Consider the following 26,318-nt stretch of genomic DNA (forward strand, 5'->3'; position numbering starts at 1 on the left):
GACCTATGAAAAGTGACCCAAATGTTGAATCAAGCTAAAACTGTTATTCCAAAAAGGGAGGATAGATGTGGTCATACCATGAAGTAAAAGCTATGAGATTATATCAATAGTTCTCCTGAACTGCATTGAAGAAATGTGGACAAGTGGATGATTGTATTACGATAGAAGGTGGCTGTAATGAAGTGAGGGAGCTTTACTGGGAAACAGTGGTCAAGAGGAGGTATGCAAATGGAATAGTGATAACTTTGGGTGATTGATAAGGTACTGTGTGGCCCGCTGGAACCATAGAAACATAGTCCTCCTTGGCCTCCCTCTCACTGTATACAGACTCACTCTCAAACCCCAAATGAAACAGCAAGAGGTAATCCTTTCCAGAAAATGATAGTCCTTCCCAAAGAGTGGTAAATATATTGATACTTATCAGCTTGTGATTCAGTCCACAGGTACAGGGTCCGGGGATATATTTCTCCCTTGTCTTTGAAAGCAACAACCTTGCAGAACCATGTATGGGTCGAAAACATGTAGTCCAGAGATGGGCCATACTGGCCTGACCGGTTTCACTGATCCCTGTCGGTTGCGTCAGAGACTGGATTGCATTAGCAACCAGTCTTTGACGCAGCCAACAGGGATCGGTGAAAGCGGTCAGGCCAGTACGGCCCATCTCTGGACTACAGAGGCTGAGAGGGGTACCAGTCCAGACTTTATTCTCGAGATGACGCGGTGCCTGAACTGATTTTTGTGACGTCAGCAGAGAGCGGACTTCAGCCTACTCGAGTCACAGGAGTGCAAAACGAATTGCACTCCTGTGATCCATAGGAGAAGCCTAGCCACACGAGCTTTGGCTGGACTTCTCCTTTAAATGAGCTATATGGTTGGAGCCCCATTCTGGTGGTCTGGGGGGCATAGTTCAGCCTCTCCTGGGCGGAAGTCCATCCTGTACAGCCTCTACATGGGCTATATGGTTGAAGCCCCATTCTGGTGGTGCAGGCCTGTCAAAGTAAGCTTTAAACAAGCTTTGGCGTAACTGACAGCGTTTTCCTTTGCTTTCCATATACTTTTCACTTCTATTCTGTTTTGTTGGCGTTTACCATTTCCAAGATGGCTGCAGTAGTGCAAGTACACTCTGAGTATGAAAGGCAGGAAGCAATGTGGCCTCTGTTTCCTGGCAAACCCTTTTCCAAGATGGTGATCTGAGCATGCTCAGGCACTGATATCCTCACTAATGGCAAAATGTGACAGTTTTAAATGATATTTTGGCATTTTTTGGGCAACACATGGTGGAGTTCTCTTCTCTTGCATGCTGGATGCTTATGTGGTTACTGTTTGCAGGTATGTTTTCCCTTTTTATGGCATTTACCTGGGCTTTTCCTATCTCCTTCTTAGTGTTGCTCTGGGATCACTGTGCTCTTTATAGCATTCACCTGGGCTCTTCATATCTCCTTCTCAATGCTTGCTCTGGGATCACTGTGTCATGCTGTTTTTTATTTTAGTCTGCTGCTTTGCTCTGTTTCTATGGGGAACGCTGCCCAGTCAGACCACCCATTCCTTTTAAGGTAAAGGGATTAGGTATGTAGTGAAGATATTGAGAAAAAGAGAGCCAATATCTACAGTCCTGTAAAGACCTCAAGATGGAGGGAACCCTCTAAAGGTCAAGTCAAGTCGCCATCTAAGAGCAGACATCCAGGCAATGTTGATCAAGGTCATCATCTCACCTTTCATTATCATTGCTCCCCGTTTATAAATATCACAGGTTACCAGCCCTAATAGTTGCTGCATTTCTGGTGGAAAGTCATTGCCTGACAAGTTAATATGTCAAGTCTGCCTGGAGCAAGCAGGTATACAGCCCTGCAAGGACCTCAAGATGGAGGGAGCATTCTAAAAGCCAGAAAGGTTGCCATTTAGGCGCAGACATCCAGGAAACGTTGATCAAGGTAATCATCTTGGTTCTCATTATTATTGCTTTCCGCTTACAAACCCCACAGGTTACGAGCCCTAATAGTTGCTGCGTTTGTGGTGGAAAGTCATTGCCTGACAAGGAATCAACAACTGACAAAGAAGGGGATGTCTGGAAATTAGTGGCCTTGATTAAAGAATCGGCCAAGGAGTTGAGGAGCCAAGGAGTTTTCCTGATGCCAACATGGCAGCATACTAGTGATAAATAACTAGCTGACAGGGTGAGATCTACTTGCCAAACCAATCCTCTAATTAGGATGGGACAGAGGACCAAATAGTCCTTCTTACAAAGTCCCCTGATGACAAGGCACCCGGGTCTACTACGTAAAGTTTGAGCAGGTATGCTGGGATGACCATGATACCTCTACAGATGGACACCATAAATGCCCTTGAATGTGCTGCCTATGAGGCTGCAACCGCTCTGGTAGAATTCGCCGCTGACAGAGGCTCGCGACCCCTTGTCCTGTATGCTCAACCAAGCCTGCTAGAGTCCACGCAGTAACCTTTTTTCCTTGATGATTTCCAGTTGGAATGACAAAAGGTTGAACTTTCAGTGCATTCGAGACTACTCTCCTTGGCTGGGAATCTCTGCTTGCCTTGACCGACAGTCCCTCGCAGTGCACCTTCCAGGCTGTCTTGCAGACATGATTCGTAACAATTATCCAGTCTAACGGTTTTAACAGGCCGCGACTTCCTCAAGGTCTTTCCATCACGCAGATCACTACTCATACTGAGTAAAACTGTTATTAACTGTGATAGATCCTGTTTCCTCCCTTGCACTAAGAATCCTAGCTGAAACTTGCGCAGGTGCCCATGCGCCCAAGGAATCATTGGTAGGCATGATGACGTTGTACCCAGGTGACTGAGGCACTAAGAAGCCATAAAACAAGCGGAAGTATCTATCCTCAGAATTCTGTTCCTGACTGTCACCACTTCATCTGATGGAAGCAAAACAGAGGAACTAGCAGAGCACCCCCAGGTACACCAACCGTTGGGTTGGAGAAAGTTGGCTTTGCTCCCCCCCCCTTTTTTTTTTTTCTTTGGAAGCTGATAACCCAGCCATATCTCTGCAGGGTATATATGAGGACCTCTTGGTGCGACAGCAATTGTTCCAGTCCTCTGGACAGAAGAATGACGTTCATATAGTGGCAAACCTGTTAACTGAGTGGAGCTGACACGGCAATGAGACCCTTGCAAACATTCTCAGAGATATTTATAGGCCAAAAGTTAGGCCGTTAAAGTAGAGATGTGTCTAACCGATCGCCAAACTTACTTATTTTGGAAGAAAAACGAAAGAAGGAAAAAAAATTTGGGATGTGAGGATAGGAATCCTGACGATCCGGCAGTAGCATCCAGCCATCTTTTTGTACTATTTGAATGGACTCCATCTTAAAGAGCTCTAAGAGGGCCAAAAAGGAACAGAGTCCCCGCTAGGCAGGGTAATGTAAATGGGAATGAGTCACTGCTGGATTAAAGAGAAAACAAATGGCAAAGGCAGGGAAAGATATAAAGGGAGAGATAGGCAAAAGGTAAAGGAGATCTTGCATGGCACAGGGGGCCAAGAGAGAGAGAGAGAGAAAAAAAAAAGCAAAGATGGCCCCTCCATTTTCCACAAGCACTACAGTCGATATTTAAAGGCAGATTTTGTTCCTAAAGAGGAAACACTGCAGGGGCCCCAATAAGACTCACAGAAGAACTCTCAGGCTATAGCGCATTTAGCAGCCTGAGCGCTGGGACTTCGTACTGGGAGAGGCTAAACCCAGACGGCTACTGCACTGAGGCAGAGGTGAGGACATAGAACTGCTTACTCTTCACTGGTGCGTGGAGGTATGAGGAAAATAAAGAAGAATGGGGTGGCGGCTAACTAGCCCTTTTTTTATGCTATTCACTGGTCCTGAGGGAGTGGTCAAGAGGCGGAGCTCTATCACTAGTATGCTGCCATGTTGGCGTCAGAAAATTATGTGTACAAAACACCTCCAGATAGCCATATTGCATTGTATTTTACAGAAAATTACAGCCCTGCAGATTGAAAAGGAAACTGGAGTCACCCTTTAGAGAAGCTCTTCTGGAGGAAGTGAAGAGAGACAAGGTGGTAACAGCTTTGTAAGAGCTGAAATTTTCAGGAGACTCTGTGGCGGATGTGTCAGCAGATGTCAATTGATGTTTTTCAAGAGTGATGTTCCCTGCAGTCAAGGCAAGGAGGGCATTATGGCTGAAGCCATGGTCGGTGGTTCCCACCTTAAGATAAAACTGGTACAAAATACCAGAAAACAGATCCAATCTATTTGGAAGTAGACAGGATACAGCTATCTCAACGGTGACCACTGGCAGGTGAGGGTGGACTTCATCTGACAAAAAACAGAAAAATCAGAAAGGTCCAGCATACAAGTGGGAACTCCCAGGTGGCAAAATCCTATGGACCGGGTCAAGATTAGGAAAGGAACTGGAGAAGTACCCAATCTTCTTTGTTAAAGCCTTTAAAATCTAAGGCATCTGTCTTGGGAGAACAGCAGAAGTTCCTTTAAGGGTGTGCTCATCTAGGGGATGCCTGTGTGAAGCTTTGCGCACACACCTGGATGGAAAATATTCAGGATCAGTGGGCCATATCAGCTATATTGGTTTGACATTGGTGGAAGTTTAAGGGATGTCCACCTTCCGATCTCTTCCAGCCAGCCAGGCAACCAGATTTGATGGAAAAATAAAAAATTCTGGTCCAGTTTGTAGTGAAATTAAATTAAAAAAACGAGCAATCGTGAAGGTTACAAGTGCCCAGAGGAGATGAGAATTTGGTTCACCTCTGTTCCTAGTATAAAAACAAAAAACAAAAAAACATATATACATATCAATAAATAAATCAAAATCAGGCAATCTGTGCCCAGTGCTAAACTTGAAAAAACTCAATAAGCACAGAAAGTTGGAGTCATGCAAGATAGAGAACCTCTAATCAAATTTATTGATAAAGCTGGGAGATTGGATGCTCTATTATCAGACACCTACTTACTTGTCCCAATCCATCCTGCATTTCAATACCGCTACCAGTTTCAGTGCCTCCCCCAGGACATTCACAAAGGTCCTTCTGTCTGCAATAGCGACGGGTATGAGATTACACCACTACTTGGACAGCATGCTTCTTATAGCCAGCAATTAGGAGATGCTTATCCAGCATCAGGATGCTCTGCTATACAATCTACAAAATTGTGATAGCTAATTAATGGGAAGAAAAGCTTCCGCTGCCCAGCCCAAAGAATGAGGTTCTTGGGGGCATTTTTGGATACACAGAAAAATTCAGTAAAACTACCACAAGGGAAGATCCATTATCTTATAAAGTCAAAGGTGCTTTGGGAGCAAAGTCTCTTCTAGCAGAACAGTGCCTGAGTATCCTTGGTTCTTTGTAACTGAACAATTGTGGTTTTCGAATGGAACAATATCACACAGACCCCAGCCAGAAGGTTGGGTGACGCATTTCAAAGAGCAGGCTGGTCAAGGTCATGGGTGTTAAGCTTACGAGGCATAGTATTGAATGCTCTTGAACTGAGAGCAGTGTTCAAAGCCCTTCTGTCATTCACTCCTTTTATAACAGGAGCAAGAGTTGTACTGTGCCTAGACAGCAGTCGAAGGGTAGAATTCTTAGGCGGTCAGTGGAACGTCCTGTATCAATAATTACAATTATACCATTTTGCCTTAGGAGGCTCTAGTGTCTGTCTCTCCTACAGTTGCGCATTGAGTCACCACTGCCTCTGCCAGTGATGACGGATCTGCTCTCTCCTGGCCAGTTTTGCCATCCAGCTCTAAGAGACTAGTTTTGATGGCATGGAAGTTGAACGGCCGAAGCTATCAAGTCAAGGGTGCTCACTGCTGGTAGTGGCTACCTTGTGTCAAGCCAGAGAGGTCTCCATGAATAAGACTGACCAAAGAATATGGTTAAATTGTGCAGATCTCATGCAGCACAAGCCTGGAGTCCTATATCACCCCAAACAGCCAAGGTTCTGCAGTTCTTACAACTGGGGCTGGACAGGGGCCTAGGTTCAATTATCTTTAAAGTTCAAAGTTCAGCCTTGTCTGCACTTACAGGGGTTTAAGGAACCCTTAACCCTTTAGTGATGCAATTCTTGCAAATTCTTCTTCGGGCTTGCAGTTATAGACCTGCCAGAAAACCACTGTTCCCTATGTGAGACTTGCTTATGGTCCTCAGCTCTTTTAAGGCCTCATTTCTATCCTACAGGAATGGTTACACTTTGCAATCTAACCCCAAGGACCGTATTTCTGGTGAATCTCTGTGAAAAGGGTGTCAGAGCTGCAGGCTTTGTACTCAAGAAGCCTTACCTAATGTTTTACCCGGACAGAATAGTCCTAAAAACCCCAGACTGCTTTTATTCATAAGGTGTCTTTCTCCTTCCACTTTAAACAGGAAGTCAATTTACTGTTTTTCTTGGTGAAGCGAGAGAACCAGATCCCCTGGATGTCGATGGCCTGAATGGTAGCTACCTTTTCATTCCGGAAAGCTAAAATCTTTGCTTGGTCAGTCAGGGTCAGTCAGCATGAACATGTACAGTCACCTTCTAGATTGTTAACAATTGCCAATTAAAAGAGCTTACTCTTCACAAGAGTGTCTCCCGAGGCGATTTGCAAGTCAGCAATACGGTCCTCCAAGGACACCTTCATTACACTTTACTAGGTGAACCCGGCTCAGCTCACTACAGTAAAATTTGGAAAATTCATGATGCATACTTACACTATTGACTATTACAAAGAAAGGTGAGTATACAGTTTTCCGTTATTTTTACATATATATTTAATTTTTAATTTAATGTGAAGTATGTGCCTGCTTTCGAGAGCAAATCAGATTGAAGCAATTGTAATCTTCTTTGTACTTTCGCTTGCTTCCTTGCTTTTCATTTAACAATTTCTCTTTCAGAGTTCCAGACTTGATTAAGTATTTCTCCATTGCTAAACAATGAACAAACTTTATTTATAAGCATCAAAGTTGGAATGGAACGGTCTCTATTATTATAATATACACAAAAGAGGTGAACCATTAATATAAAATTCACATCTATAATTTTACTAATAAAATAAATGCATGAAATAATGCAAATTAATTCATTTGACTTTTATTTTAGTGAGCTTTAATAGTCACATTATCACAAGTATTTACTCAAGAACAAAGAGGCGTAGATACAAAAATAACACACAAACTTTCTATTTTTTTGCTAACATTTGCTACAAAAAAAACAAACAAAAAAAAAAACAAAAACGTCTGCATAGTAATTATTGCATTAGAGTACACACTACATTTCAGTCACATGATGATATAATAAATATGATATTGCTAATGTATGGGGGGGGGGGGGAGAATTCCTTCGGTCCAGTTTTTTGGTAATATCACATGAATTGTACGCACAGACATTGGTTCAGAATTGTGGGAGAGCCATTATATGATGTATTCACTGAATCCCCAAAAAAAACATCTCCACACCAGTCCAAGGCTTCATCTTTTTTTTTCTTTTTCAAATATTTTTATTTAGACCACCGAAAAGCGAGTCCAGGCCACCACATAAACAATGTGGGACAGCATCATTACGTATAGTACAGTTTTATAGCAACATAACCAACAAAATTCAGATGATTTAAGGTAACATAACAATGGCGGTGTACATGCTCTATAAGGCTAGACTATATAATTTTGTCCCTAAAGACTGGATTACTGGTGTTAAGTCCTGGAAACACCTACACTATTTTCCATTATCGTATTTTCAAGGAAAAAGGAGAGATTAAATCAATAAGGGGTAAAGAAGTAAGGGGAGAGGGTGTAGGGTAGGGGAGAGAGAATAGAGGGGGGGGGGGATGTAGGGGGAAAGTGGGGAAAAAAAAAAAAAAAAAAGGTGGGGGTGATCCTGGGTTGAAGGCGGCAAGGTTACCATTCCTGAAATAGCCGTTCAAAAGTCACGAGCCATGAGGCGAGAGATTCAGAGGATAAACAAATTCCATAGTCTCCACAGCTTGGAGTATTTTTCTTGTTTATGCTGTGCTGAGAGTGTGAGATCTTCAAATTTATTGATCTCCTCCACCTTTGGCAACCAGCAGCTGATAGTCGGAGGTGATGTAGCCTTTCATTTGAGAGGGATACATGATTTAGCGGCATTCAATAGATGTCTCAAAATTGATTTGTTATATTTTTTTGGCCGGAATAGTGGTGGCATGTAGCAAGAAAAATGCTGGATCATCTGGAATGTTGTGATCCGTGAATTTTTGAATAATACTTCCCTCCAGAAAGGTCCTAGCTTAGGACAGGACCAAAAGATGTGTAGCATCGTGGCTCCCTCCTCCTGGCATCTCCAGCAGCAATCAGCTACTTCTGGGTAAAATTTGTGCAATATCCGCAGGGTGTGGTACCACCGTGTTAGCATTTTATAATTGGTTTCTTGCATTTTTGTGCAAATGGAAGACTTCAATGAGAACCTAATAATAGTTGGTCTTTGGCCAGGTGAGAATGTACGGTTCAATTCCTTTTCCCATTTAGCCATCCAAGATTTAGCCATGCTGTTTCATAGGAGTAATCAATAGGCTGTACATTTTTCGAGATTACTTGTGACAGTAAACCCTCTTCTGAGCAGTATTCCTCAAAAGGTGGACAAAAGTTCCTGGGGTTCTGTAGAGAATGGAGAAAGTGGAGGAATTGTAAGGCACTCCAGATGGAAGATGGAAGGAACTGGACGGGTCTGTTAAAGAGGTGGAGGGCCAGTTCCCCAACATCAGGAAGTGTGATGCCCAAACACAGTTGTTATATCTTAGATTGTGAAAATGATGATCTTCAAGGCCAGGGATGAACCGGGGGGGTTTCCAAGAATAGGCAGTAGCGGGGAGTCCAGTGTTGAAAGAGGGGTCTGTGTGAATATTTGTGAACATACATTGACAGTGGGACCGATTAAGGGGTGCGTTTTCAGGGCCGGCGGTAGGTCATCCTTGCACCAAGGTGCTCCCTTCAGAAGAACATTTGTTTGGGCTTGTTCAATTTGAACCCACAGTTTGCCGGAGAATGTCGGTTCCAATCTATGAGTCTACCTAGGTGGATTGCTTGAAAGCATTTCAGTACATCCGGAAGAGCGATGCCTCCGCACTGTTTAGGTAGAGTTAATTGGCATTTGGGAATGCAGGGGGCGTCTCATGTGCCCATACAAGTTTGATAAACAGGGAGTGTACCTGTTGAAAATAATGGTGGCAAAAGTAACTTTAACTTCCCCAACTAACCCTTTGAGATAAACATAAAACGACCTGCATCATCTGCAAGAGTACGTTGGCATGTCCAAGGCATTCAGTTGGACAGTAGTATGGATACGCCAATTGATTTGGCGAGATTGTTAGTAGAATGGTAGTTAACTGGGTAAAACCTATTATTCAGAATGGGAAGTTTATCGTCTCTGAAATAAGTCTCCTGAACGAAAACGCCACATCTGCATGTGACCGCCTTAAATCATTTAACAGTATTCATCTCTTTTCAGGGATAGAGTCCCTTGGCATTTAGCGAAATTATCTTAACAGAGTCCATTCCAGGATGGGAAAGGGGGGTCTAAGAGAGGGTAGGGAGGGAAGGGGGGAGGTAGGTATCAGCAAGGAAGGGTTAGAGCAGAAGTAGTAAGGGGGAGGGGGGAATAAAGAGAGATGTAAGACTTAAGTCAATAGGTAGATCTAGTGGGCCGTGCACTCCTTTGACCTACAGCGGCAAAATATTGGCAATAGTGCACATTCACCAAGGGAAATCTCGAGGAGGTGCACTAGCCTAATTGGGGGAGGGGGTAGACAGAAGCCCAACAGGGTCGGCCTCAATCTTTCCCAGTCAACCCAGCATATACCCAAGAAAACGGCAGTCAAACATTCTTAACAGTAACAATGGTGCCGTAAACAGCATAAACAAAATCCCTAGTCTCCCGTCCACTGCATACTAACGTGACTGTCAGGACAGCCGGGGACGCACCCAGCCTTCCCCTGTCAGAGCACCGAGAATGCTTACATGGTAGGTAAAGCACCAGACCAATCTAGTACAGCTGTACCCACGAGGGACATCCGCACCGGCCTAACTCCAGCAACTTCCGGGCTGGAAGGCAGTTCCGGGACATCCCGTCTGTCCTCTGGAGGGGACATCTTCCATTAGGCCCCACCTAACCTCTCCCAGGGTTACCGCCATGGGTGCCTCATCTCTGCCCACCCCCCCTCCAAAAAGTAGGGTAGGAAAAGCCGAGGGGGGGGCGCATTCCTCAGCATATGCCGTGTCTCCTCCCCACAGGCAAGAGTTGTGTCACGTTTACAATCCCCCCTCATAAAGTGGCCCTCCAGTTTCTTTGGTCATCGGGCATACTAGATACCATATTCCCTTCATCTCTATGTGTGGTGGTGGTAGTGCCAATCACGTTTAACCAGTAGCAGAGCAGCAATTATTTGACCGGCTCCAGATATCTATATAATAACATACATTGCTATAAATCGACAGTGTGGAGCTCTAAACATTGAGGCACTAAGACCTCTGAAGAAGTGGTAAATGGTGGGATAATATACATTATACATACAGGCAATGCTATGTATAAAAGTAGGAGGAAAGAACTTGATCAATGGTCATGGTTTGCACTGCGATCTGTGAACCGTTCTGGGGGTGTCATTAACATTGTATTGACACCCGCAGCGGTTCGCAGAGGGCACTGTGAACTGCCTGCGTGGAAGATGTGACGCGGGAACCAGCGCTGGTTCCCGCATCGCATATGTGTGAACCTAGGCTCAAGCCTAGCTTAGGGATGGGCAGCTTCACTGAGCTGTGCAAACCAGGTGAAGGGGCAGTGGATATGGGCTTTGCTGCTGCTAAAGAACAAGGAAAGCAGCGGCACCAGAGACAGCAAGCAGCAGAATAAGCCCAGCAAAGTCAAATAGTCACATCAGCATCAGGTGCATCAGCAGCAACTTTTAGGCAGAAGGGACAGGGCAAACTCCACTTGGAAGAGAAAGAGGCCAAAAGTCAGCAGGAATGTAGATCAGGTGCTAAAAGAACAGAAAGAGGAAGCAAGGGTTGCAGGATGTTGGGGGTGCAGAGTTCTGTGTAGTGGGGATACAGGGAGTGCAGAATGCAGAATGCAGATATTTTGGGGTTGCAGAGTGTTGGGCTACAGGGCATGCAAAGTTCTGAGGCTTATTTTACTCAGACTACAAGCCATACACCATGACGCAACACCCACCTTATTGATCATGCCTCCACCTCCAGACATTCACCGCTGTTAGTTTTTTTTTTTTTTTTTGCTTCTCAAGACTTTCAAGGTATCACTCCTAACTATGCATGCATATCTTGGTGCCTTTTACCTGAAATCTGTTTATTTTATCCTCATACCTTACATTTCTGACTCTTGTTCCAAAAGTCTGTGACTCATTTTTTGATGGCTAAAAGTGGGCATGGTCAGTAGGGTGTCCCTAGGCTCACCTTATGTGTGACAAACATCTGGTAGCAATTTTATCCAGGCATCTCTCATATACAGGATGGATAAAAACCAATTAAAAAAAAAAAAAATCAGATTTTTTTTTATTTAAATCTGATTTTTTAAAATAAAATGATTTTGTAGTAAAAATCTATCAAAGATAGTTTTCTGTTTAAATAATATTGAGCAATATTTACATTTTTGGAAAACTCATTTAATGAATCTAAGCTGCAAGCTGAGATAACACGCACTGAATTGATGCATTCACATAATTTCACAGTAACCATGAGATGAAACAAAATTCAGGAAAATTCCTTTATCCCACTGTTTTGCAAATCTAATCTACACTACAAACTGTATGATTGAATCGGTTCTAATATCGCTGTTTTACTAACCTGACAGCTTATTATTCTAAATAGGAAACCTTCATTTTGTTTGCAAATATTAAAGATTCTAACTACCAGCAAGAATAAGTCCCTACATTTAAAGAGCACCTGTCATTTCAGATCCATCATGGCAACACGCGTTAGCGGCCATCCACTCACCTGCTGCCATGTCCCTCACCTTATTGTGTCACTGCCCCATCACCAGCCATCCCATTAAAGTGAATGGGACTGTCGGTGAGTCAACAGCGGGTCAGGGGAGCCGCTGCGGGACAGAGATGACAGTAGCTCTTTAAAAAAAAAAAATCAATTTAAATAGTTAATTAATATCAAGCCTTTTTACTAGTGATATAAATCGTGACTTAACCACTTCAGCCCCGGAAGATTTTCCCCCTTAATGACCAGGCCAATTGTTCCGATACGGCACTGCATCGCTTTAACTGACAATTGCGCAATCAGGCAACGCTGTACCCAAACAAAATTGACGTCCTTTTTTCCCCACAAAAGGAGCTTTCTTTTGGTGGTATTTGATCACTTCTGTGGTTTTTAAAATAGAAAACTAATTTCGTCATCAGTTTAAAAAAAAATGTGGCTGTATGGGGCTCTGCCTGGGTCACTGATTGTAGTTTTCCATGCACAGAGCCCTGTCAAAGTCCAGCAGCCTTTTCAGCTGCGGCTGGGGTAGTTGCATTCATGCTCTCTGTCAGATTTTATCTGCTTACCTGTACAGGATGCTGGAAGTAGGGGCTGGCAGGGTGCTGTACATAACTTCCTGAAAACATTACAGCACCTTGCCTCAGTATTCCTATCAAGAGCCGTCACCCTGATTGCAAGCAGTGGGCTAGCTCATGGGCGGAGTTATAAAAATAATATCATTAAAATGCCTGGATAGGTGGATATCAGTCTGGAGGAGTAGGCATTCCTAGGCAAGCTAATCCAAGGTAGCGCCCACATGTGCTGCTGACCCGCCATGAAAAAAGTAAAATCCAATAAATGAAAAAGGGCCAGGCAGGGACACTCAGGCTGGGGAAGAAAGACTAGAAGATGCTGGATGTTCACCAGACAGGAATTGAGGCGGACTTTATATAACGTACTGAAGCTTCCAATGCACAGTGTAAAAAGCCCACAGTGTGCAGTTAGATTAGAACAGTGGTCTCCAAACTGTGGCCCTTTGCTTGATTTTATCTGACCTTTTCTATTTATAATAATCCTCCTAGTGTCACTGGCAATTGGGGCATAATTCTTGCCACTGACACCAACCATAGAGCACTATTTCTCCCACTGAAACCACCAATAGGAGTGTAATTCCTTTCACTGTCACCAACAATGGGCCACTATTCCTGCCACTGACACCAATAATGGGGCATTATTCCTATTGCTAAAGATGTGGCATCGTTAACTCCCACTGACATCAGGACTTTTTTTTTTTTTTACTCCCCACTGGTCACAGTCCGGCCCCCACCTTGTTTATAAAGGTCTGGAGACCGCTGGATTAGAGTAAGAAATTTCACTCACACATTCACACTCTGTGTGCCATCCATTCAGAGCTGTGTTTCGCAATAGTGACCCCGTGTGCGCATGCCCGGGGATTCAAATGGCTGGAGCGCACAAACCTGGAAGGAAGACCGGGGAAAGATGGAGGCCCTGGCAGCGGAGACATAGGCAAGTCTGTTATAATGTGGTGTGAACTTTACTACCGCTTTAAGACAAATAGGGTAACCCCCCCCCCCAGCAGGGGCAAAGGAATAAAAACCTGGCAAAGGTACTAACCCTTACCTGAAGTTTTAGATACACTTCAAGTTAACATTTTTAGCTATTCCAGGCACTTAAAATTAGCACATAGGAGTAACTATGCAAATATAATTTTTAGAGTTTGAGTCCATTGGAGGACCTTTATGGCTTCAGTCTCATGAACATTAGCTGGTTTGAGAACATTGCTGCCTGGGTGGGTACAGGTTGAAGCTGCAGGGTTGAATACCCAAGGCTTTCATGGCTCAGGTAAGTCCATCCTTAAGGAGCCCCAGGTGTGCTTATTGCATGATATTCAGCAGCACTGGACTGACACGTGGGCCTCCTCTGTGACGTTCCCTTTATGTAGTGTTAAGAAGCACATTTGATACCGGAATGGGCCATTAAGGCACAACAGCCCCCCTCTGTGACAAAAGGGGTGACTTTCCAGTCCTGAGGAAAGGTGGGGGGGTAAGAGATCCGTCAGAAGTTCTTGGTGTGTTGAGCGTACCACTGCTGTCTCTGTTTCCGCGTCTCCACCTCCGAGATCAGCGCCTGTCTGTAGGCTTCATACAGTTTAACTATTCTTTCCAGTTCCTTCATAAAAAGCAGCTTGAGCATACCCTGGTATGTGTCCAGATCTGCCAGCTGGAAGAGTTCCCACTTCAAGATGTGGTCATATCTGCGAACAGAAAGAAAGAAAAAAAAAAAAAAAGTATTTTTTTTTAGAAGCATTGCATAATGCATGGGAAGCTCATACCGCAGCTGAAGAAATAGAATTGGAGCTATGAACAATGGTCAGCGTAAGAAACGATTAAAAATTGATGGCTAAATACATTACACCAAAAAAACAAACACAAAAACAAACACAAAAACAAAAAAAAAAGCAAATCTGTTACATGGAATTAACGATCCGTACAGTAGAACTGACACACAATAACAATGTTTGTTCTATATGCATGCTGTCATTGCAATAGAAAAAAATCACCAGTTTTGACACCCTCTATTTAACCAGTTCCCACCCAGGCCAATTCTGGCACTTCACTCCTACATGTAAAAATCTATTTTTTTTTTGCTATAAAATTACGCAGAACCCCCAAACATTATATGTATTTTTTTTTTTTTTAGGTGAGACTGAAGAGAAGGTACTTGTACAGCGTTTTTTTTAATTTTTTTCTTACTTTACATGATATATGGTCAAAAATACAGTATGTTTTATTATCTCTTTTCTGTACATGTGAAATCTAAAGTAAAGAATTAAAAAAAAAAAAAATAAATAAATAAATTTTTTACAGGTTACCAGTTTAGAGTTACAGAGATCTAGAGGTCTAGAGCTAGAATTATTGCTTTCACTAATATTCGCCTTAATACCTCATGTGTGGTACCAACACAGTTTACATGTGCGGGTTGCGACCTACGCTTTTTTTTTTTTAATTAAAAATTTTTTTTTTTTTACACTGTCCCTGTGTGCAAAGGCTGTATTTTAGCTCAGAAAAAAAAAAAAAAAAAAAAAAAAAAAAAAAAGCTGTATTAAGCATTATCCAATGGACGCAGCAGCGGGACTCGGGCGCGAGCCTGTAGAAATACCCCCATGGAAAGCGGCTTTTTGTGGGAGCACCTGATGAAGAGGGGCCTGGAGCGCCAGTGGGGGACACCAGAAAAAAACAATGCACAGAGCAGGTAGGCATGTTTGTTAAAAAAAAAAAAAAAAATAGTTGTTAAAAACATTTACAACCACTTTAAGTTGCTGCAAGCATCTACCTGCGTTCCTGCAAAAAAACTGATAATCGTAATAATGCAGGATGCTGCGTTACTCAAAAATAAAAAATGCAAAATCGAAAAACTTATCCACAGGATAAGTTGTGAAAATCCACATGGACATCAGCTGGGAGGTCACGTGACAGCACAGCGGTGTTGTGAAAGAGCATTTAGCTTCATAATTTAAAAACACTGTACAGTTTAGCTTGCTATAACAGAGGGGACACCAATAATTGTGACTTTACAGCCACATGGAATAGTGCCAGGAGGGGAGGGGAGTGGAGGAAATCGGCTCAAACACTAGAAACTGACAGGCAGGAAGGGAGGGGGAGACTCTGAACACAGCGGGATGAAGAAGGGACGTAAACTGACCACAGTATCATGGATCAGCAGCCATGATTACTATGGTCAGCACACCTAGGGTGACACAGAAACAGGCAGGATAAACCAGGTATTTTACAGCATAGAATGGGACAAATGAACACTATGCTGTTTATCGTGCTTTAAAGGAACAGGATTTTTTATGTATTATTTCCAGGGTTACAACTGCTTTAAAGGATCACTAAAGATATATATATATATTTTTTTTAAATAACAAAACATATCATACTTACCTCCACTGTGCAGCTCGTTTTGCACAGAGTGGCCCCGAACCTGGTTTTCTTGGGTCCCTCGGCGGCTGTCTCGGCTCCTCCCCGCAAGGACTCAACACCTTCATGCAAGCTCCCTCGCATGGTGTTGAGTGCTTGCGGGCTCGCTCCCTTGATACAGCCGGCGGCCATAGCTGCTCACTGTATCACTCGGCCCCGCCCCCCGGCGCGCCGCATCATTTGATGTGATTGACAGCAGCGCGAGCCAACGGCTGCGCTGCTTTCAATCCATCCACTCTAGCCAATCAACGGCCACGGCCAGGTTGAGCGGCGAAGAGGATGTCGGGGGCGAGCGCAGGACTTTCGAGGGGTCAGGTAAGTAAAACGGGGGGGCGGTATTGTCGGGTGCTTTTTCACCTTAAAGGTCATTATAGCGAATAATTGCATTTATACCTTGAAGGGAAAAAAAAAAAAAAAAGATATATAATAAATAAATTATTATATATATATATATCGACTATTATTAATATATTATGTGGGACAATTACATCTAATTATTCATTACTTATCACTGATCACTTTTTTGTTTGTTCACGCATGCATTAGTTATGTTATATATGACATATCTATTGTCACATTATTCATTTGTTTTACACTGGTGGAATGAGCGCACCATTCCCCCAAATTGTTATTCAGGTTAGTGTAAGATCACTGCTTAAATGGTGCAGCTGTTCTAAGTGTTTTAATGCCTATTAACATTACATATCAGCAGTTTTCATATAAATAAATATACCACACACACATACACGCAGTGAGAGAGATGGATCTGCACACACATACACAGTGCGGAAAATTATTTGATCTCCTACTGATTTTTATAAAAATTTGGCCACTAACAAAGAAATGAAGGGCCTATCATTTTTATCATAGGTATCTTTTAAATGATAGAGACAGAATATTAAACCAAAAATTCAGAAAAAACACGATACAAATGTTATAAATGAAGTTGCTGTTCAGCGAGTAAAATGAGTATTTGATCCCTAAGCAAAACATGACTTAGTACTTGGTGGAGAAATCCTTGTTGGCAAGCACAGAGGTAAGACGTTTCTTGTAGTTGGTTACCAGGTTTGTACACATCCCAGGAGGGATTTTGGTCCACTCTTTACAGATCTTTTCTAAATCCTTAAGGTTTCTTGGCAACTCGAAGTTTCAGCTCCCTCCATTAATTTTCTATAGGATTAAGGTGTGGAGACTGGCTAGGCGACTCCATGACTTTAATGTGCTTCTTCTTGAGCCACTCCTTTGTTGCCTTGGTAGTATGTTTTGGGTCATTGTCATGCTGAAAGACCCATCCATTCAGTGTTATGGCTGAGGGGGAGAAGGTTCTCATCCAAGATTTTACAATACATGTCCATTGGCCCCTCAATGCGGCAAAGTTGGCCTGTACCCTTACCAGAGAAACAGCCCCAAAGCATAATGTTTCCACCTCAGTGCTTGGTGTTCTTATGCCGTGTACACACGGTCGGACTTGCCAACTGGATAACCTCCGTCGGCATTGCCGACGGAAACAATTTAGGACATCTAAGTCCGTCGGAAATGCCAACAGAAAAAGTCAGATGGGGCATACACACGGTCAGAATATCCGACCAAAAGCTCCCATCGGACATTTTCTGTCGGAAATTCCGACCGTGTGTACAGGGCATTATTCAGCATTTTTCACTGCGAGTCGAATTAATGCCAAAGAGCTCAATTTTGGTTTCATCTGACGACAGCACTTTCTCCCAATCCTTCTTTAAATCATTTACAGTAGGTGACCGCGATATTGTGTCAATCTCGCCACTGTTATCGGCGAGATTTGACACCTGCGAGCCCCGTTGCGGGAGCCAGCGCCGAGCTGGCTCGCTTATCGAGAAAGGAAAACTGTTTTTTCCTTTCGCGATGAGCGACAGGCAGTGCTGACAGCTGTCTGGTATGAATCATGAGGGGGAACGATGCGTCAAATTCTAAATAAAAAACCGGCATGGGTTCCTCCCCAGGGGCATACCAGGCCCTTAGGTCTGGCATGGATTTTAAGGGGAACCCCCTACGCCAAACGGTGTGGGTGTCTCCCCCAAAATCCATACCAGACCCTTATCCGAGCATGTCAGGAAAGGGGCTAGGGATGAGCGAGCGCCCCTCCTCCTGAACCATACCAGGCCGCATGGCCTCAACATGGGGGGGGGTGCTTTGGGGTGGGGGGCCCCCCACCCCAAAGCACCTTGTCCCCATGTTGATGAGGACAAGGGCCTCTTCCCGACAACCCTGGCTGTTGGTTGCCGGGGTCTGCGGGCGGAGGGCTTATCGGAATCCGGGACCCCCCTTTAAAAAGGGGGCCCCCAGATCCCGGCACCCCACCCTATGTGAATGAGTATGGGGTACATCGTACCCCTACCCATTCACCTGGGGGGAAAAAGTGTCAATAAAAAAAACACACTACACAGATTTTTAAAGTAATTTATTAGGCAGCTCCGGGGGTCTTCTTCCGACTTCTCCGCTCTCTCCGGCCTCTTCTCCCGGTTCTCCTCCCGCTCTCCGGTTCTTCTGCCTGGCTCCTCCGCTATCTTCTGCTCTTTTGCCGCTCTTATGCTAGCGGTGGCCCGGTCTTCTCCGTCATCTTGTTCCTTCTTCCGATGTTGACACGACGCTCTCTCCCGCTGTAATGCTGTGTGAGCAGTGAGCGATGACTTATATAGGCATGGGGCGTGGTCACCAAGTGATGTCACCCAGTGACCCCGCCCCCTTATGATGTCACAGTCCCGGGGCATGATGGGACTGTGACGTCGTAAGGTGCGGGGTCACATCACCCGTCCTTTCCCATGATGGTGAGGTTTGAATAGAAGAAAGATTCTGTGGACAAGTGTCTTTTATACACATAACAAGTTGATGGAGCACCTTCTTAAACTCGCAGGACTAATCTGTGTATCACATGAGCACATACTGTAGCCAGTGTGTGAGAGCCAGAATTGTTGTTGGTTGGTAGGGGATCAAAAAATAATTTTTTTACACACTGAACTTCAACTCATATTTTAAAACATTTGTATTGTGTGTTTTTCTGGATTTCATTGAACCAGTACAGCACACTGGGGCCACCCTCATGCACTTTTACAAAGAAAGCAATTTAGAGGCCCTGCAGCTTTAATGACCAACACCTTCAGTAAAAGAGGTTTATTTGGTTAGCACAAATGCAAACAAAAGCCTGTTCTTTCTGTACACAAGCATAGCCTGTTCCCATAAAACTGGCCTGGAGCAATTCCTTCTGCTTGTCCCAGGACTTCCGCACAATTCAGCTTTATGATAAACATCTCAATATCCTTCTTGGAATCGCTAGGACTGGCTGGTTGCGTGGGTGACAAGTCAAGAGCAATTCTTTATTCCTGTCATTTACTTCGGCCTAATAGTGGAGGAGACCACAGCCCAGTCAAGGAGGATGAAGGTTCGCCATAGACAGACAATCAGCAAGGGTTGCTATAAAGATACATACTTTATTGTGATGGAAGGCATCTTGTGTTGTCTTTGGGGATACAACAGCAATTCCTAAAAAAATCTATTCTAAAACAACTTGCCCTGCCTTCCTCAACAATAATCATTGCAGATGGGGGTTGTTCCCTCAATCCACTGTAAGGACATCTTATGCCTATCGATTCCCCACCAGTACAAGACGCAAGTAGTGTGTGCATGCAGGTCACATACAATTTCTACAAACTTAATTTAACCTTTTTGCTGCCAGAGCCTTTTTTTGCACACATTTAAAAAAATTTATAGGCCCGATTTTTTGTATGTGTGCATATGTGGGGTTGGGGGTGGGGGCATCAACTTTTTTTGGGGGGAGGGAGGTATTTTATGCAACTTTTTTTTCTTCGCAAAGAAATACTTTTTTTGCTCAAACCCCCCCCGCCCCCATGTGATGATTTTTAGGTGACAGCTTCTCTTTAATGAGACTTGCAGGATCTAAAAAGACCCTGCATGTCTTCTCTGGGCTCCACTGAATGTATTACAACGCAGATCGCATTGCAATACATCCCCCCCTGGCTATGATAGCTGGGGACACAGAGCCTGACCCCGAAGTAACGCCATACACATGGCTTTCTGGGTCACAGCAAGATAAGGAGGAAAGGGGACGTGTTTCCACTCTTCTCCTTCCCCTCCACCCGCCATGTCGGTCTTGGGCCCACAGATCACTGGTGCCAGGGGTGTGTGGAGGCAAAATCGGGTGGTAATGTAGCTGCCTGAATCCATCCATCTGACAGGCAGCAAAGTTAGGGGAATGGATTGAGAATGTCACATAGTAGGCAAGGTTGAATAAAGACAATAGTCCATCCAATACCTGTGTAGGTGCACATGTGTCAGTGTCTATAGTTATTTCCCATAGCCCTGTATGTTGTGTTCCTTAAGATGAAAATCCAAGAGTCTCTTAAAAATATCCATACTCCCCGCAGCCACCACCAATTGTGGAAGAGAATTCCACATCCTTATTGCCCTGACAGTGAAAAACCCCCTTGGCAGTTTAAGGTTAAACCGCTTCTCCTCCAATCTCATTGTGTGTCCCCAAGTCCTCTTACACTCCTTGAGACTGAATATTTTTTTTCCTATCCTGGGATCGCCCTTGGAGGTATTTGTAAATCGCTATCATATGTCCTCTCAAGCGAGAATAGATTTAGTGTTTGCAGTTGTTCCTAGTAATCGAGGTCCACCAGTCCTATTATTCATTTTGTTGCCCTTCTTTGGACTCTCTCCAGTTCCAGCACATCCTTTGAGTACTGGTGACCAGAACTGGACAGAATACTCCAGATGTGGCCTAACCAGGTGTTTTAAAAATAGGCAGGATTATAGTTTTAACCCGGGAGTAGATCCCTTTTCTATGCATGCTAATATTTTGCCGGCATTGGTAGGTGCAGATCTTTGCCCATCCGTGATTCCCCCAGAGGTTTTCCACCTAGTGAGTAGTTTGCATTTATGTTTTTTGCCCCCAAGTGCATTACTTTCCATTTTTCCACATTACACCTCATTTGCCATTTATTTGCCCACTCCATTATTTTGTGCAGGTCTTTCTGTAACATTTCTATATCCTGATGTGAAGTTATTGCCCTGCTTATTTTTGACATCCGCAACTTAGATTGAGCCATTTACAGACATCCCAAGTCTCCTGCATTTCAGGAGCGGCTCCCGGACACCCACGAGTGCCTTGCAATATCCCGGAAGGGCCAATTCTGAGCGAGTGTACAGGGTGGGGGCGGTGTCAGGCCATCTGCTGTGGTGAAATGTTCCAATCCTAGTTTGTTCCTCTGCCTTCAATCCCTATCCCTCCTCGCTCATTGGCTCTGGAGAAGCTCTGAATTTATGGCAAGGAGAGGAGCTAGCTGGAGGGAGGATGTGAAATGTCAGCAACTGGTGCGGACTGGACACTGAGCTGTCACAGGGCTGAGCGAGCGAGCGAGACCCTAAGAGCCTGGACATGCCACTGTTCAGATAAGACACCCCGTCCCATTAGGGTCCATGGATAAGGAGGAGCAGCTTGAGAGCATTGCAGAGGAATGTCCAGAAAGGAGAAGCTCACTCTCCTGTGAGTCCCAATTGTTCTGCTTCCCACACTGTACAAATGTGTACTGGAAACTTGTCCTGTACCTCAGCAGGACAGGTATGGTGAAAGTGAACGTAAAATTCCTGAATATGTTAGGAATATTTTGGGATTTTTCAGGTGCATGCATTTCACAAAATCATTCTTTTTAATATATGTTTATGTATAATATCTCTGTAGCACCTGAAAAGTCCCAGTATATTCCAAACATTCATGAATTTGAGCAATAACTGCAAAGGATGTGGTGCCATAATACAGCCCAACTCCAGGAAATTGAAAAAAAAAAAAAGAGAACAATCCAATCTTGAAGTGTGTGTGTGGGGGGAGGGGGGGTTGGAAGGGGGAGAATAGACTCTTTCACTTAACTGTTTCCAGGAACATTAACTCTGCACAAGGGGGCTGGGGTGTGACCATACAGTCAGTAAAACCTACATAGGCGCTGTGGGGAACCTATCAGTGCTGGAAAAAGCCAGCAAGGAATTCGGTAAAGTTGGGTACACACAGATTAAAATTCAGTTTAGCATAGATCGCCCAAATTTTGATCTCCGTGTAGACCTCCCTGTTAGACAGAAGCTGATCATTAGACCACTTTAGTATATTCATGCCATCACACATACTGACTCCTACCACCTTGACCACTTCAAATCACTGTGCAAATCACTGAAGTGGCTATGGTGGTTACAGTGTTCCTTTTTTTCTTAGAAGAAATAAATCTGTGTATACCGATTCCATTTCATTCGATCATCCTCTAGTCGTGTTAAATAGGGAGGGGGGAAGGAGAGAATGGCAGGAAGCGTCATGCCACCTCCCTGAAATAAGTTTTGGCAGGTTGGGATGTCTGCATTTATCCCATCCTCTATATCATTTAATAAATAGAATAGAATTGGTCCCAAGACAGTACCTTGGGGCACCCCCCTTACCACTCCAGACTAGTCTGAGTACATGTTATTTATCACCACCCTTTGGACACGCCCCTGTAACCAATTTTTTTTACCCAAGAACAAACCTTATGGTCCATGCCTGCAGACCTCAGCTTGTAGATTTAAGGATATGTAAAAAGGTTATTTTTTTTTTTTTAAACATGTCATACTTACCTCTTCTGTGCAGTTGGTTTTGCACAGAGTGGCCCCGATCCTCCTTTTCTGGGGTCCCTCAGTGGCGCTCCTGGCTCCTCTCTCTTCTCGAGTGCCCCGTTGGAGAGCCACTCTCCCTCAGGGCATTCGTGCGGGCGTGCTCCCGTGTCCTGCTGCTGCATCCATTGACACAGACAGCAGGACTCGGCTCCACCCCCCGGCTCCCACATCATTGGAATTGAAAGACAGCAGCGGGAGCCAATGGCTACGCTGCTAGCAATCTATCCAATTGGGACCCGAGACACCGGCCGGTGCTGGTGTGCTTGTCCCCGTCGCTAGAAAGACTGGGTTCAGGTAAGTAAAAGGAGGGATCTGGGGAGCTGCTGCATCACAGGAGGTTTTTCACCTTAATGCATGGAATGCATTAAGGCGAAAAACCTTGAGGGTTTACAACCCCTTTAAGCGCTTATGTGGGACTGTACCGAATGCCTTTGCAAAATCCAGGTACACTAAATCCACAGGCTTTCCCCTGTCTAGATGACAGCTTACTTCCTCGCAGAATGTTAACAGATTGGTCTGGCAAGAACGACCATTCGTAAACCCATGCTGATTACTACTAAATGATATATTTTTCCCTCAGTAAATTTTTGGATATAGTCCCCCATCATCCCCGCCAATAATTTACCTACAATTGATGTTAGGCTGACTGGTCTGTAGTTTCCAGCGATTTGTCTCTGTCCTTTTTTGAATATTGTTACCACATAGGATATGTACCAGCTGATTGGAGAAAAGCCAATCAGTATGCTGTCCAAAAAGATTAGGAACAATGGTCTGGCTATAACCTGACAGTTCTTTGAGGACTTTCGGGTGTAAGCCATCTGGTCCCAGTGAGTTATTTGTATCAAGTTTATCTAGTCTTTCCTTCACTCCGGCCTCTGTTAGCCACCAAGGTATGCCCTGTGATGTGTCACTAACAGTACTTCCGCGGTTGGTATACCCCTCCTTTTCCTGCGTAAAGACTGAGGAGAAGAAGGCATTTAATACAGTTGCCTTCTGTGTGTCATCTGTAACCATCCTCGTCTTTTATGTGGGCAATGTGCTCCAATTTTGCCTTTTTACTGTTCATGTATCTAAAAAATGTATTTGGATTTTTTTTTACTCTCCTCCGCTATATGTTCCTTGTAGTTTTTTTTGGCTGCCCCGATTGCGTTCTTACAATTTTTATTGCATTCCTTGTAGTGTTGGTATGCTGACGGTGACCCATCCCCTTTATAGTGTTTAAAGGCCTTTTTTTCTCTTTAATGAGGCTTTTTACATTACAGTTTAACCACCCAGGGTTTACTTCCTCTTTAACTCTGCTTGCGTATATACGTACCATTTATGCCAATGCAGCTGTATACTATTTATATAACAACTACTTATTGCGGTTTGTGACAGCTTTGATACCATTTATTACCCATCTGGGCAATGTGTTGTATAGCATAGCTACGGTTCTAAATTTCAATACAGTTGGGAAAAAAAAAAAAAAGGGAGTTCAGGCAAATCTGCCTAACTGATCTGGCAAACTGGGAGTAACTGAATAGGGACGGAAATGCTGTCTTGCTGAAACTATATAAAATGAGCTTCTAATTCAAACTGTATTTTCTAACTAGCAAAAGTATCTGGCTAGGGCCTGAGGCATGGGAACTCCCAGCTCAGGATGCCTGTATACACCCAAATGAGGTAGCACATGAGACAGAACACCGTGTTCTATCCAGAATGTCAACATTCTGAGTTGGCCTTTAACTAAGAACTCTGTCAAAGCATTATTTGCATCTAACCCGGCCACATATAATAACCCCATCTCAACTCCTAAAGATTTCTAGGCATCTACTTTCCACTCCTGTAAGCATACACCCATCACACAGAACATTATGACCACCTGTCTAACAAAGTAGGTTCATTTTTGCCACCGAAATAGCCCTGATCCGTCGAGGCATCGACTCCACTAGAAAAAGCATCACATTGCCTCCGTCGGCTTGTCTTCTTCCCATACTGCATCCTGGTGCTGTCACCCGGCCATCCACATGATGGAAAAGAATATGTGACTGATCAGACTAGGCCACCCTTTTCCATTGCTCTGTGGTCCAGTTCTGATGCTCACGTGTACATTCTAGGCCTTTTTGGCTGTGGACACGGGTCAGCATGGGCATCCTGACCAGTCTGCGGCTACGTAGCACCATAAACATCAAACTGCAATGCACGGTGTGTTCTGACATCTTTTTAACAGATCCAGCATTAACTTTTTCAGCAATCTGAGCTACAGTAGCTCTTGTATTGGATCTGACAACACGGGCAAGCCTCCCCCCCCAAAACACACACACGTGCATCAATGAGACTTGGCTGCCCATGACCGTTTCTGGTTTCCCAGTTTTCCTTCATTTGACCACTGTTGGTTAGTCCTGACTAGGGATGGGCGAATGGTTCGGCCCAAGCATAAGTTCGGGGCGAACTATGGTTGTCCGGACGTTCGGCGAACGAACATTATGCAAATTCATTAGGCATTAGGCAAATTCGAAAGCCGCGGAACTCCGTTAAAGTCTATGGGACACCAACATGAAAAAACAAATGTGCTCTCCAGGTCTGGTATGGATATTAAGGGGAACCCTGAGCCAATTTTTTTTTTAAAATGGCGTAGGGGTCCCCCCCAAAATGCATACCAGACTCTTTCTTCGCCAAAATTAAGTCACTATCACATGGCGTCAGGGGGGGGGGGGGGGACCCATTTACGTCACTGGTGGCCCCGCCCCCAGCTATATAACAGCTGTCACCGAGAAGCGTCACTCGGCGGAAGCCTCCCATGGAGGCGGAGCTGTTGCGGCTTTTTTTTCTTTCTTTTTTCGGTCCGTTGGGTGGCGTGAGATGGATCTACATTGCGGGACATTTTTATTTTTTTATTAAAGGACTTGTCCCAAAGTGTCTCCTGTCTTTACTATTTTTGACACTTTTTTGTGAAAGGGTAGGGGTACAATGTACCCGTTACCAATTCACATGGGGGAGGTCGGGATCTGGGGGTCCCTTTTATAAAGGGGGCTTCTTCCAGATTCTGATAAGCCCCCCGCCCGCAGACCCCTACAACCACTGGGCAAGGGTTGTAGGGATGAGGCCCTTGTTCCCATCAACATGGGGACAAGGCGCTTTGGGGACCCCAAAACATCCTCCCCATGTTGAGGGCATGTGACCTGGTACGGTTCAGGAAGGGGACGTTTTTGCCCCCCTCTTTTCCTGCGGCCTGCCAGGTTGCGCGCTCGGATAAGGGTCTGGTATTAATCTTGGGGGGACCCCTACGCAATTTTTCTTTAAATTTTGGTGCAGGGTTCCCCTTAATATCCAGGTCTGGTATGGATTTAGGGGGGACCCCCATGCAATTTTTTTAAAAAGATTTTGGTTCGGGGGTTCCCTTTAATATTCATACCAGACACAAAAGGGCCTGGTAATGGACGGGGGGGGGGGGGGGGGGGAGACGACCCATGCCTTTTTTTATTTATATTGCCGAGACCCGACAACTCATTACAGCCGCGATCAGTTTTAAATTACTTTTTTCCCTTTAGAAATGTAATTTTGCTGTGGTATTGTTCTAAACGCAGGAAAACTGCGCCACTTTACAGGCATACTATAGACACCCCCAGGCACGATATTTAAAGGAATATTTAATTTCTATTGTTTCACTTTAGGCATTATTAAAATCACTGCTCTTGGAAAAAAATGGATGTTTTAAAACATTTTTT

At 44.2% G+C, this 26,318-nt stretch overlaps 1 protein-coding gene across 2 annotated transcripts in view; it reads right to left on the bottom strand.

The window, feature by feature from the left end:
* Positions 1–11,076: 11,076 nt before the first annotated feature.
* SAV1 (salvador family WW domain containing protein 1) overlaps positions 11,077–26,318 on the bottom strand; it is a 47,649-nt gene continuing 32,407 nt past the window's right edge. For both annotated transcript variants that reach the window (XM_073608629.1, XM_073608628.1), the window contains one exon: positions 11,077–14,198. In XM_073608629.1, coding sequence (XP_073464730.1) covers positions 14,000–14,198 — 199 coding nt within the window. In that variant the 3' untranslated portion in view covers positions 11,077–13,999. The remainder of the gene's footprint in view (positions 14,199–26,318) is intronic.

This window comes from Aquarana catesbeiana, linkage group LG13 (genome assembly GCF_042186555.1).
Source record: "Aquarana catesbeiana isolate 2022-GZ linkage group LG13, ASM4218655v1, whole genome shotgun sequence".
NCBI classification, from domain to species: Eukaryota; Metazoa; Chordata; class Amphibia; order Anura; family Ranidae; genus Aquarana; species Aquarana catesbeiana.